The sequence below is a fragment of the Mobula birostris genome, chromosome 8 (genome assembly GCF_030028105.1).
Source record: "Mobula birostris isolate sMobBir1 chromosome 8, sMobBir1.hap1, whole genome shotgun sequence".
NCBI classification, from domain to species: Eukaryota; Metazoa; Chordata; class Chondrichthyes; order Myliobatiformes; family Myliobatidae; genus Mobula; species Mobula birostris.
The window spans coordinates 143,017,576-143,032,245 of NC_092377.1; the positions used below are offsets into that span (position 1 = coordinate 143,017,576).

The 14,670-nt window shown below is 42.1% G+C and overlaps 1 protein-coding gene across 1 annotated transcript; it reads left to right on the top strand.

Moving 5' to 3' along the window:
• Positions 1 to 674: 674 nt before the first annotated feature.
• Positions 675 to 13,826, top strand: LOC140202081 (scavenger receptor cysteine-rich domain-containing protein SCART1-like). The gene is made up of 6 exons (XM_072266942.1): positions 675 to 701; positions 954 to 981; positions 1,612 to 1,860; positions 9,022 to 9,087; positions 11,780 to 12,094; positions 13,474 to 13,826. Exons 1-6 carry the CDS (start codon positions 675 to 677, stop codon positions 13,824 to 13,826), a joined length of 1,038 nt encoding a protein of 345 aa, XP_072123043.1.
• The last annotated feature ends 844 nt before the right edge of the window (positions 13,827 to 14,670 follow it).

Genomic DNA, 14,670 nt, shown 5'->3' on the forward strand with positions numbered 1-14,670 from the left:
ATCACATTTTCTACAGGGTTCACAAACTTTATCGCACCACTGCTAAGGATGTTGCCAGGACTGGCAGATTTGATTTACAGAGAAAGGTTGAATAGATTTGCAGTTTATTCCCTAGATCGTATTTGGGGAAGAGCTTATGGAGACATACACAATTATGTCAAGTACAGATAGAGTAAATATATGCAGGACCTTTCCCTTAACTTTGGTGATGGGTTCAGGTAAAAGATGAAATATTTACTGGGAATCAGAGGGAGACTTCTACACTCAGAAGTTGGCGCGAGCATAAAGAATTGTAAATTCTATTGGTGGATGCGGTGTGAATTGCAACACTTAAGGACGTTTGAATACGAACATAGGTCGGAGGGCTACGAAGGGCTATGCCTTGGGTGCTGGTAGATGGGCCTGGGAAAAATACTAGGTAGGCACAGAATAATGGGTTGAATGGCCTGTTTCTGTGCTGTAGTGCTCTGTGACTTTTTTTTTTGGCTAAAGGCAGATAATTTGGGTTAATTTGAGATGTCACGAGTCGGGTAGGGTAATTACCGGGGTCCTAAAAAACTAGTTTTCTGTGTCTCACTTGCCTTACACTTGTAGAGGCGGACCAATCGTCGGCCATCCACAGGTGCTACAGAGGAGAACTAAACAGATGTGACCTCTAACCTCACAATGTGAGGATGTGTCCGGATGTCAGCGCACCGAAAGTAATTTTCAATGCAAAAACACAATGTGAAGCAACTGCTGTCGACTCGTGATTATGGTGTCATTAAAACAAATATATGAGAAAGTGAAACCACTCTTCTATAACAGTTCGGTTTCCACCCCCTCACATCATGAAGACATTTCTTGCTGATGGCTTTATATGTTTGATAACCCACCTCCCGTGAACATCTCCGCTTCTACGTCCCAACGCGACAGCTCCACCACTAAATCTAATTATGTATTTCTTGTTTTAGGGCGTCCAGGGGATTGTCAGCCTGACCGGTCAGGTAATCTTTCTTAATTATCATTACGCGTAGGGCTTGGTCTGATGGTCACTGAAAATCAAGCTGAGAGGTGACTGCTGAAATCCTGTGCAGTGATTCGGCAGAGAAATGACTCCGCTGACATTGTCCAAAAGCTTAAGGGAGTTCACACAGTTTATTTTTGAGTGTTGAAGCTGAAACCACGTTAAGGCTCAATTTAACCCTTTCTCCTTTGGGCCCCAGTTAGAGGAATGTCTCCTCCCGCCAAACAAGTTTGGGTTCTGTCACTGAATTGATGAGGGCTGAGTGCAGCGGGACACTGACCCGAGCAGTCTGACTGCTGTTCTCTGAAAAGAGAAAATGAACTCTCAGCTCATCCTTTTGTTTTTCCTCTGGGAGGCGTTTTGTTCTCCGGAACATCCAGATGATTCCCGGGTCTCCGGATGATCACGAGCTTACTGTCTGTTTTTGTCACGTTTAGCAGTTCGTGCGTTGTCTGCCACAGCCTGATTGTTTGATCATAATATGGCACCTGCGGAGTTTAAATGCTTGGGGTGGGTGGGCAGAGGGAGCGGTTTTCTGAGCATCGAGTAGCCAGAATCTTAAACTAACGTTAAAGATTGATCTTTCATTAACTGATATTTTTCAGAAAGCGTGAAGTTGAGGTTGATGAACGGAGGCAGTCGATGCGCTGGGAGACTGGAGGTTCACTACTGGGGAATCTGGGGGACTGTGGATGATTATAAATGGGACCTGCAAGACGCGACTGTGGTGTGCCGGGAGCTGGGTTGCGGCAAAGCGGTGGATGCCCCAGGCGGGTCTCACTTTGGAAAAGGTTCCGGACCCGTTGTGACCGACGAGGTTGAGTGCAACGGAAACGAAGCAATGCTGCGGCAATGTACATCTTACTCTTGGGATCATTATGCGTGGTCTCACTCCAATAATGCTGGGGTTATCTGCTCAGGTAAAAATCAGTATTTTTTCCCTTCCATCCCGCCGGATTGTAGACTCTGTGAGGTCCTGACTGTAAAATAATGCAAACTGACAGCCCGCTGCCAGTGATGTGAAACTAAACCTGCGCTGTGTCGAAATTATTCCCGTCATGTTGTGATCGCAATCTGTGTTACCAAAAAATTACACCAATATTAATTAAACACGTACATTTAGTACACAGTACAGGACACAATACAGCATTTGAAAGGGCTCAGCAGTCAAGTAGCATCTGTGGAGCAAGATAAAATGCTGTCAGGGCTGACACTGATCCGGAAATGAATCAGCGAGAAATTTTATACCAGAAATAAAGCACATTTCGCTGAGTTCCTCCATAGTATGTTTTTAGTTGTTCCATTTTACAGCATTTGCATCGACAGAGTCATGGAATTGTCTGCCCTCGGGGGAAAGCTTTGTGTACCCCCCTCATGATTTACGCACCTCAATAAATATTTAATTCCTTGTTTCTCCACAATTATAGTGCACCCAGACAAATTGCATCTGTGAATATAGAATAACAATTTCCCAAAAGCCAGGTGCTGGAAATGTGAAATAACGTGAAGAGATGTTGCAATCAATGCAATCTCGTATAGCAACTGTGGAGCGGAAAGCAGAGTTAACACCTTCTTTGTATCACCATCTTTGCAAAGTATTTTCCTTCCGTATGTCTATGTTGATCCTGCTGCAAAATGAAGTTATAAAGAAACAACAAAATAACTCCTACTCCCTCCATACAAATGCTGCCTGAACTGAGATATATTTCCAGAGTTTTTGGTTTAAGATCAGATTTATTTCATTTGCGTTTATTTTATGTTGACACGACACTTGTCACGACACTGAACTCTAACATGACACTGCGTGAGTGTCAGGGTACTATGACACTCAATGGCAGATCTGCGCATCCCGTGAGCCAGTTCCCTCGTGGTACTTTTATTTGTGATGTTACCTTCAGTAACATGGAAATTAAGTACAATGCACTTGGTGGAGACTGAATACCGTTGCGTGTCGGTAATGGAGAAAATGAGTGCCCATTGTGGTAGAAAGGATGGTTAAGATGTTGGAAATGGACTCAGATGAGTTACTTTGTTCTGAATGATCTCAAACAGCTTGAGCATTATGGGAGCTGATCCATGTTAGCTTTGCCTGACATTCCTGAATTTTGACTCATCAATAACAACATCATATTGGGGAGAATCAGAAGAGACACTTGCTGCCTGATAATTAAAGATTGCATATGTGTTGTCGCCGTAGCATTTGTGCCTTCCGTCCAGTTCAAGTTCTGTTCATGTTTGACTGCTAAGTTACAGATGATGTGATGTACAGTCTCAGAATGTCGAGGAGAGATGATGTGAACTTCACTTGTATTCCTGACACTTGGTCAGTATGAATGCATTACATCATGTATGAGTTCATACTTGATTAATATTTCGGCTTTGCACGACCTGCTCTGCAAATGAGGGCAAATGGTAAAACAGCATCAGAGAAATTCATCTGCTTGCAAGATATAGAGAAAATGCTACGTAGGCTGGTGCTCAAGATGAAGCTGACTCAGTCCAGTAGCTTTGTCGTTTGTTCAGTCCAAAGCTTCTGTAGCTTTGTTAAATCCTGCGTGGTAGCCCTCCCACCGCCATCCCCACACACCCCATACTAGAATGTGATGCTGCCAGTTATAATGCTCTCCACAGTACAAATGTAAAAAATTGCGAGTGTCTTTGCTGTCATATCAAATCTTTTCAAACTTAAATAAAATACATTTGCTGTCGTGCCTTATTTGTAACTTCATCAATATATTAGACCCAAGATATAGTTTAGGAAATATTGTCACCCAGGAATTTGAAATTGCTAGCTCATTCCACTTCTGATCTCCATATGTGGACTGGTGCTTGTGCCCTGTTCTGAAGCTTTCTCAACTTCACAATCAGTTCTTTGGTTTAGTGAAGTATGTTGCTGCGATACGACACAAATGCTTTATATATGTACATGTATATAGATTTCAGCAAGGCATTTGATAAAAGTCATAGTCATAGTTTATTGACCCCAGGGGAGTATGACTAATTAATATTAATATTAATATTAATCAAGTATGAGCTCATACGTGATGTAATGTGTTAATACTGACCAAGTGTCAGGAATACAAGTGAAGTTCACATCAACTCTCCTCGACATAAAGTACCCCTTGCATGAAAGTAGGGAGGCATGGGATCCAGGGGACGTTGCCTTGTGGATCCAGAACTGGCTTGCCCACAGAAGGCAAAGAGTGGTTGTAGACAGATCATATTCTGCATGGAGGTCAGTCACCGGTGGAGTGCATCAGGGATGTGTTCTGGGACCCTTACTCTTCGTCATTTTCATAAATGACCTGAATGAGGAGTGGAGGGATGGGTTAGTAAGTTTGCTGATGACACAAAGTTGGAGGTGTTGTGAATAGTGTGCAGGGCTGTCAGAGGTTACAGCGGGACATTGATAGGATGCAAAACTGGGCTGAGAAGTGGCAGATGGAGTTCAACGCAGATAAGTGTGAAGTGGTTCATTTTGGTAGGTCAAATATGATGGCAGTATTAATGGTGAGGCTCTTGGCAGTGTGGAGGATCAGAGGGATCCTGATCTGCACGTTAAGAAGGCGTATTGTGCATTGGCCTTCATCAGTCGTGGAACTGAATTTAGGAGCCGGAAGGTAATGTTGCAGCTATATAGATCCCTGGTTAGACCCCCCTTGGAGTACTGTGCTCAGTTCTGGTCGCCTCACTACGGGAATGATGTGGAAGCCATAGAAAGGGTGCAGAGGAGATTTACAAGGATGTTGCCTGGATCGGGGAGCATGCCTCATGAGAATAAGTTGAGTGAACTCGGCCTTTTCTCCTTGGAGTGACGGAGGATGAGAGGTTACCTGATAGAGGTATTTAAGATGATGAGAGGTATTGATCATGTGTACAGACAGAGGCTTTTTCCCAGGACTGAAATGGTTGCCACAAGAGGGCACAGGTTTAAGGTGCTGGGGAGTAGGTACAGAGGAGATGTCATGGGTAAGCTTATTTTTGATTCAGAGAGTGCTGAGTGCGCGGAATGTGCTACTGGCAACGGTGGTGTAGGCGGATATGATATGGTTTTTTAAGAGACTTTTGGATAAGTACATGGCGCTTAGAAAAAATAGAGGGCTATAGGTAAGCCTAGAAATTTCTAAGGTAGCAACATGTTCGGCACATCTTTGTGGGCTGAAGGGCTTGTATTGTGCTGTAGGTTTTGTATGTTTCCTTGTCTCTATGCTTCTATATCTCGTTCTATGCGTCTTTTCATTCCCATCTAAAATTTTGCCAACAATAATTGTGTCATCAGCGAATTTACAGATGGGATTTGAACTGTGCCTAAACACACAGTCATGGGTTTAGAGAGGGTAAAGCAGTGGGCGAAGCACACATCCTTGAGGTGCGCCAGTGTTGATAATCAGCGCGGTGGAGATGCTTTTTTCCGATCAGCGCAGGCTGTGCTTTTCCGGTGAGGTAATCAAGGATCCAGTTGCAGAGGATAGTACAAAAGGCATACGTATGGAACGTTTGATCAGAACGGTTGGAATGTTTGTTTTAAGCACTGAACCATGGTCAGTAAACAGCATTCTGATACAACTGTTGGTATTTTCCAAGTGCTCCGAGGTAGCATTAAGAGCCAATAAGTGGGATAGCCCTCCCTAAATCAAACCCGGTCTTGTTTGTCTTTTAAATGCCACTAATCTAGCTATCAGTTGTCTATGAACCTCCTGGCTTTTGATTCGGGTATGTACAGTATGTTCTCGTTGGCACATGGTTGTCCTCACAGGTTTTAAAGAAGTAGAAGATACGAAACATAGGGATAGGCAGAAGGATATTATCTTAACCTTTGGCCATACATAGATCAAATTGAATAATGCGTGGAATGTTGGTAGATTTATCTCGATAATTATGAGGGAATGCAGCTTACTATAGCAAGCGAGGACATGGGATACAGTAAGGAGGAAGGGAAGAAAGAATGTTGAAGAGTTTTGATAAATAGAAAGATTTTGCAGTTCATAGCTTCATAGATCAAAAAGAAGTGGCAACAGAAGAGGACAGAAGATATCAGAGATCATATACTTTATAAGCATCCATTAGTCTTGTGATACCATGGATTTGTGCCTTGGAAGGTTTCCAGGGCACAGGCCTGGGCAAGGTTTTATGGAAGACCAGCTGTTTCCCATCCTGCAAGTCTCCCCTCTCCATGCCTCCGATGTTGTCCAAGGGAATGGCAATAGGACCCAAACAACTTGGTATCGGGGTTGTCGCAGAGCAATGTGTGTTTGAGTGCCGTGCTCAGGGACACAACAGGCTGCGTCAGCCAAAGCTCGAACTAGCGACACTCAGATCACTAAACTAATGTCTTAACCACTTGACCACGCGCCAACAGAGATCATATAGCACCTTTGCTATCAGAGGTCAAAATAAAGCATAAAGGAGTTGGATCATCGTGATAAAACTTTGTAAAACACTATCTAAGCTTCACTTGGAATACTAACTGCAGCTCTTCAGCCACTTTATAAGAAACTTTGGAAATGGTTTTGCTTGAGGAGTCGCCGAAGAGATGAACAAGGAGTTTTCTTGAAACAGAGGATTTTATTTATGAAAAAAGACTGAATAGACTGAATTTGTTTTCGATAAAATGAACAAGGCTCACATGCGACCTGATAGATTTGTGCAGAATTGTGAGGGAAAAATGGTTAGATTTTCTGAAATCAATCAAGAACATAAAAACAAGTAATTCAGTTAAAATTGATATGGGGATAAAGTTGCCCTGACAGAGAGTGAAGGACATCTGCAATGTTTCCATGTTCATATCTCCTTCAGGTGAGCTCTCTTCTTAAATGATGGAATCCAACGGCATTTCTGCTTTACTGCATTAATAGCCCGCATCGCTGCCAAGGAAGATGATTTTTCATCACCCCGATCTAGCGCATTGTTAAAAAAACATGTTTTGTAAGTTTTTGAACGCTATCCTTGCCCATTGTGGGTAACGTGAAGAAACTACAAGTATTTGTGTACATTTGTCAGTCACGTGTGAGGCAGCAGAAGATTGCAGGCTGGCCAATAATGTCTGGTTATTACAAAGGATATAGGAATAAGCCAAGGGTATAATTACTGATGATTCTGTCGCTAGTGAAATTTACGTTTCTAAGAAAGGATTCTGAGACGACAACGCTCCGCATTTGGGATAACCAGACTGGCTTTGTCTGGGGGGAAACAGTGTACCATGAATTTGGTCCAGCTTTTTTTTTTCTTCTTGAAAAGCTAATCAAGCCGATTGACGAGTGCAAGGCAGAAAATATTTTCCCCCTAGATATAACTTAAGTCTTTGACGAGGACCCGCATGGCAGGTTGGACCAAGGGGTTAAAGAGTGAGGTAGTTATTTGTATATAAACTCCTACTGGTGGGACAGAGAGGGTGGTGATGGAGGGTTGTTCATTCAGTTTTGAGAATGGAGAACAGTATTTTATTACTATGGTATATAAAATACTTGTATAACAATCCAGGTGGAACGACACAAAAGTTTGTGGATGGCATCAAAATTGCTGGCACGGTGCATTGTTAAGAAATTTGTCCTTCGGTACATCACGATCTGGATCAGATAGATAGGTGTGCACGGGACTGGTAGTTCAAACTTAACTTAGATAGGCACAAAGTGATATATTTTTTAGAATTTAAACCTGCGTAAGACACACATAGTGAATTAGTAGATCTTGAGATGTGTTAATGAATAGAGAGAACAAGCAATTGATTCTGTGAAAGTGACAGCACAAATGGGGTTGTGAGGAAGCCATCTGGCATACTTTCCCTTATCGGCCGGGGATGTGAGCACTTTGTGGGCCATCAGATTACTGATGTGCGCGATGTCGGTCCGAATGCACGTTTATTGCTGTGTGCGGTTCTGATCTCTACGCTACTGAAAAGACGGTCTTATGCTGCAGAGGGTGCAGAGAAGAATCAGAGAGATTTTGATAGGACTAGACAGTTCGAGTTATAAGAAATATGGACAAGATGGGACTATTTTTAGCGAAAATTATGGAGATGTTATGTTATAGTGGTTGAAAAATAATAGCTGCAGAAATAGGATATTAATAAGTTCAGCAAGGCAGGGAACATTTTCCTCATATTACAGAGCAGGGTTAATCGTGGGAAATGGCTTCATTGAACGTGAATGAAGTACATTCATATTCATTCTTGCAGGGACTCCAGTTGTGGGATAGCAGAGGATCTGATGTAAAGCAAGGAAACTGGTTTATTTAAGGATCATTATCTGTCCCCAATTAATTTGGAAAAAAAAAAGATTTGAGGCTGCTGACGGTATGCTGATATCCTGATGTAAAAGTCGGTAAAGTTGACAAGTGGGCAAACTGGCTGAATGCACTTATGACAGAAAGATTGTTCAACTTGGAATCTAGAATAATTCCTCTCATGACTGCAGCGATTGATTTGCTGAGACACAGCATCAGCTTGTGAAATATGAGTAAAATCTGATCGGTATGGTGCCAAAATTAATCTACCAGTACCAAATAATTGTGGTGTAGAAGGGAGGAAGGAAAGCATGTCATCTGTATGAGATGAAATTTGAATCCCTATGAATTCGGAATCTGAAATAATCTGAACTGAATTGGATTTGACTGCACGGTGTTATAATTGTCATTATTATGACTGCCCTATGATGCTTTTTGAGAAGTACTGATATACTGATGTGAAAATCAGTGAAGTTGTTGACAGGACAAACCGACAGCATGCACTTGTAATACAGAGATCGTTTAAATCGTATTGCAGAATATTCTCGATCCGGACTGCAGAGAGTGCGTTGAGCACATGCAGCATTAACTTGCAATATGTGAGGGAAAACTTTTCGGTCTGGTGCCAAAATGAATCCACCAGCACTCAGTAAGTAGGGTGCACGAGGGAGGAGGGAAAACATGCTAACTGTCTGTGACGAAATTTGAATCCCGACGATTTCGGAATGTAAAATTATCTGAAATCAAATAGTCATTATGATAACTGCGCTTTACATCTTATTTTTTTTTTCCAGATCACAGAGCTCCAAGATTGGTGTCCGGATCTGACGAATGTTCGGGAAGGCTGGAGGTGCTGTTTGGTAAAACCTGGGAAAGGGCTTGTGTCCCGCACTGGGATATGGAAGATGCCAATGTTGTGTGCAGTCAGCTTCAATGCGGAGTTGCTGTTTCTGTGTTGAGTGGAACCCGTATTGAAGAGGGAAATGAACATTCATGGAGCGTTGAATGTCAGGGCAATGAATCGACCCTTTCGGACTGTCCAGTTTCTTCAACTAGGCATAATTGCAACCACATGAATGATGTCATTCTGATCTGTTCCGGTGAGTACCAGGATTCAGAGTAAATCAATGGTAAACTTCGGTGGCACTTTGAAATCAATAGTCAGTTCTCAACAGTTCTTCCTGTTGAGGGCTTAAAAGTGCAGCAATATTAACCGACATTTTGGGGGTGAGGAGCCTTAAGAATTTCGTATTGGTCAGCATTAATGATTCATTTTAATGTGGGGGACTGAAGGAGGAATTGAAAAAAATGCCTCTATTTGGAAACTTCGATGGGCTAAAACAAGAATCATTCATTTAAACCTGACGAATATGCTCTTAAATTCGACAGACAGTAAATATATAGATAGATACTTTACAGATCCCAAAGGAAATTACTGTATCACTGTAGCATAACAAGTGCACAGATGTACAAGTATTATAAGAGAAGTAAGAAAGAAAGAACATTAAGCTGCTCAAACAGTCGAACAGGAGGGTCAATAAGAGTTGGTACATTAACAAATTTGTTCGGCCTCGAAAGATAGAGTTTCCTGAATCATATAACCATATAACCATGTAACAATTACAACATGGAAACAGGCCATCTCAGCCCTTCTAGTCCGTGCCGAACTCTTACTCTCACCTAGTCCCACCGACCTGCACTCAGCCCATAACCCTCCATTTGTTTCCTGTCCATGTATCTATCCAATTTAAATTCAAATGACAACATTGAACTTGCCTCAACCACTTCTGCTGGAAGCTTGTTCCACACAGCTACCACTCTCTGAGTAAAGAAGTTCCCCCTCATGTTACCCCCAAACTTTTGCCCTTTAACTATCATCTCATGTCCTCTTGTTTGAATCTCCCCCACTGACAATGGAAAAAGCCTATCCACGTCAACTCTATCTATCCCACTCATAATTTTAAACACCGCTATCAAGTCCCCCCTCAATCTTCTACGCTCCAAAGAATAAAGGCCCAACTTGTTCAACCTTTCTCTGCAACTTAGGAGATGAAACCCAGGCAACATTCTAGTAAATCTCCTCTGTATTCTCTCAATTTTATTGACATCTTTCCTATAATTCCGTGACCAGAACTGTACACAATACTCCAAATTTGGCCTTACCAATGCCGTGTACAATTTCACCATTATATCCCAACTCCTGTACTCAATGCTATGATTAATAAAGGCCAGCATACCAAAAGCTTTGTTCACCACCCTATCCACATGCGATTCCACCTTCAGGGAACTATGCACCATTATTCTTAGATCCCTCTGTTCAACAGCATTCTTCATAGCCCTACCATTTACCATGAATCACAGGAAATTGGGCTGCTAAAAAAAGAGGCATGGTTGGACGACTGAAGAAATAAGGCCAACCAATTCAAATCAGCTACTATTATCTTCAGGCCAGATGGTGTACAATATTACTGTACGGGAATGTATAGAAATGGATACAAGTAAAATACATAATGTTAAATACGCAAAAGTCTGCTGTGATTCAATTGATTTGTGGGAAAAGAATGTTAATCCTGCAGCACTATTACAAATGACAGAAAAAAAACTACAGCTGGAACACAAAATCAGAAAATTAGAAATAAGTTGAAACATTGCTTTGCTTTGGAAATTGTAGCAGGAAACAGAAACCAAATATCTTCAAAAAAGACACAAGTTAAGCATGACTGGAATAGTCCTAAAGTTCCTAGCAATTGTAAAATGAGTGTGCTTGTCTCAGGTTTCAGCAGCATGAGCTGAGAAAAATAATAATAAATAAGCAATAACTATCGAGAACATGAGAGGAGGAGTGATTGAAAGTGAATCCATATGTTGTCGGAACAGTTCAGTGATTGGGAGTGAAGTTAAGTGACGTGATCCCCTTTGTTTCAAAAGCCCGATGATTCAGAGGTAATAACTGTACCTGAACCTGTTGGTCTTGATCCTGTGTCTCCTCTGCATCTCCTTGCTGATGGCTGCTGCTTTCCTGCGGCAGTGTCCATGTAGATGTGCTCAGTGGCGGGGAGTGCTTTCACCATGTTGGACTGGGATGTATCCACTACATTTTGTAGGGTGGCAATGTGAACGGAATGGATATGCAAAGATCTTGAAATTAGGGACCAATACTTAGTTGAAATGTACGTATAAGAATGTAAATAAAGAGCTGTTCTTCTCACTTGCATGGCCTAATGTTTGTCACGTGTGTGGCCTCATGCTTGAAGCAATGGTCGTCTTCAAAAACTTCAAATGGACTAGAGTCCAGATGGGTTTAAGGCAGACTTAGAGAACAGTAAAAAATCATGAATTGGAAACAGATGATCGCGATCCAAACAGTTAAAGAGCAAGTCTGCAGTGTACTATAGACTGTATTACTTTTCGTGAACCTCATGCTTCACAGACACAATTGGAAAGCTGTTCAATCGTGTAAAAGGTGAAACATGAAATCATTTCGTCGTTTTATTAGCTTCTCCTGTTTTGTTCTTGAGAATAATTGTTTGTTATCAATTATAACTAATACAGGGAAACATGGACCACGACTGGTTGACGGGGAGAACAGATGCTCTGGTCGTGTGGAAGTCCTGCACGGAGACAAGTGGGGGACGATTTGTGATGAATACTTCAGCCTGGCAGATGCGGCCGTGGTCTGTGAACAGCTACAGTGTGGTGCAGTCAATGCATCTAGCAAAAGTTCTTACTTTGGCGAAGGAAACGTGCCGATGTGGAAGGAGAATTACGATTGTCTGGGGAACGAGTCTAAAATAGCTGATTGTCCAGTCTCAGCCTGGGGTCAGATTAGCTGTTCACGTGGGAATGAAGCCGGTCTCATCTGCACTGGTGAGTCACCAAAAAATGTAGGGTTGAAACAAGCTGCTCTTTGGTCGCAGTAAAATCATAACTGTGACGTTTTAACCAATTGATCGAATCAGCAGTTTAGTGGCGCCCATGCACTACTGCGATTTCGAAGAAGATAGTGTCGTTCCTCCCTTTCCCAGCAATAGGGCATGATACAATTTCCGTGACATTAATGATAGATCGAACTTGAGCGTGGAGTAAATAAATCGGAATTTTGGAGTATAATGCTATGCGAGGACAGAGGATGATGTCAATTGATGTTGCTGGATAGTAGCTTTTGGCACGATGTAAAGGTCCGCAAATATAGAGATATAATATTTACGCAGAGAGTACTGGCATTATAGGGTTTATTGACAGGTTGCTGAGAATCAATATGAAGTGAATTCGATTAAGTGCAATTCAGTATTGTTACATAGAATTTAAACATTTGAAGACATCACGCTCCCTTCGGTCCACGATGTTTAGATCACATGAGCCTAAGACATCGGAGCAGAATTAGGCTTTTCAGACCATTGAGTCTGCTCCGCCATTCCGTCATGGCTGATGCCGGGTCCCATTAAACCCCATACGCCTGCCTTCTCGATAAAACCGACAACCAACGACCAAGCTTTGTGCCGACATTCTAACCTATTCTGAGATGAATCTATTTTTTTTTTTACCTACTACGTAATCCTACATCTTTTTCTATCATCCATGTGCCTTTTTAAAAGTTTCTTAAATGACCCTATTGTATCGACCTCTATCAGGTCTAGCAGCAGGTCGTCCCACGCTCACTTCACTCTCTGTGTGAAGACCGTAAATTTGATACGCGCACCCCCCACACTTTCCTTCTAACAGCTGAATATTATGCCTGTTCTTTTTGACCGTTGGGAAAAGTCGTTATCTATCCAATGTATATAACAGTCTTATCACCTTATATACCTCTATCAAATCACAACTTATCCTGCTTCTCTTCAAAGGAAATCCGAGGATTTTTTTTTACTTTCTGTGTGTGTATTTTTTCCATCCTCACGTACGTGGGGAGGAGTTGCAAAGCGTTTTTCCGATGCTTATTAAGGTACAAAATCAAGACATTTCCGGAAAACCCGTTACTCAGGTAACAAAATACGCCATACCTTCTGTAGTTATCAGTACATTCAAAGGGTAACCTCTCTGACTTACGTTTCCAGTCCAATTTTCTGAGATGAAGTACACGAACAGTTTTTATTGCTCTTAAGTGGACCGACGAAGTTTACTGACATTTTTCCTTTCCTGTGTAACACGTGGAAAATTAGTGTGTAAAGAAAACTTCGCATTTATTAGCTGAAAATATATGGAATACTTTGGCTTGGTATGTGTTTTACACTTTTTTGATATTGCAGATGAAATGTGGTCTTTGAGACTGAACGATGGGGGAAGCCGTTGCGATGGCCGAGTGGAGTTGTACGATAATGGTACCTGGCGTAGAATGCAGAATAACTACTGGAGCATCAATGAAGCTAACGTTGTTTGTAGGCAACTGCGTTGCGGCTCTGCGACATCCGCCTACAACTCTTCACGGTACCCAGAAAATGAACGGCCCGTGTGGGTGACCGAAGTTCAATGTAAAGGAAGTGAGTCGCATCTCCGCAGTTGCAGAACAACCATGTTGAATCGGTCTTCCTCTGACATTACGGGCGTCGGTGTCCTTTGTTCAGGTGAATATTATGACGTTTCTGGCAATGGGAGTTTATAAACAGCTGTGACTATTAATAATACATTGAGAAATTCAGAGCAATTGACACATGCAGAGAGGTATCTGGCCACCTGACAATGTCGGCGCAGACAGTCAACTCGCCTGTTGAAGGAAGTGCATATTATACTGCACCCCTTCCCCCAACTGACACACAGAACTCTGTCCGCGGCCCCGCCCGATAGAGGCTAAAACTTCTCTGGAGAATACAGGGAATTTACAAAGGGCAATTAACCTACCAGCCTGCACAACTAGGGCAGTTGAATGAAAATCGTAATACAGAGGAAAGCCACGTCTTTCCGGCCAGATAATGCAAATTTTAAGCAGTCAGTATGTATTTAACCTGCTTCACTGGAGACGTCAGATTTAGACGCTGCGTATACGATTTTACGCACTCGTTCACATTGGGTTGTGTGCCAAACGAGGGTGACCGCAGTGCGACGAAATGTCGGATTTTTTTTTTTATGCGTTCCCTTGACCCTAATCAGATTTTGCAATAGAATTTCTACTAACTTCACACGACTAAAATAACTGCATATATACTTCTAAGAAGTTTTGCCTGTCGCGTAGCTTTCATGCAGCCACTTCTTATGTGAAGCCAAGAATGATAGGAAAGGCACATTAAAATTGCAGGAGGAAGTTGAGCATTTGAGCAAGCGAGACATTCTGTGAGGGAGAGATTGCAAGGAGTTGATTGGAGGAATGAAATATTTTCAACTTTGGAGTACTACTGATGATTTATCTTTAGCTGCAAATTAACGCTGCTGAGCTATCCGAGTCAGGGCAATCTACGTTGAAGTTCATTGGAACATGTCAATATGTGGCTAACATTTTAAATACTGAAACA

Coding starts and splice junctions, on each gene's coding strand:
- LOC140202081 (XM_072266942.1), top strand. CDS start 675: ATGTGTCCGGATGTCAGCGCACCGAAA. Junction 982..1,611: donor GGGGATTGTCAGCCTGACCG/GTCAGGTAATCT, acceptor GATATTTTTCAG/AAAGCGTGAAGTTGAGGTTG. Junction 12,095..13,473: donor AGCCGGTCTCATCTGCACTG/GTGAGTCACCAA, acceptor TTGATATTGCAG/ATGAAATGTGGTCTTTGAGA.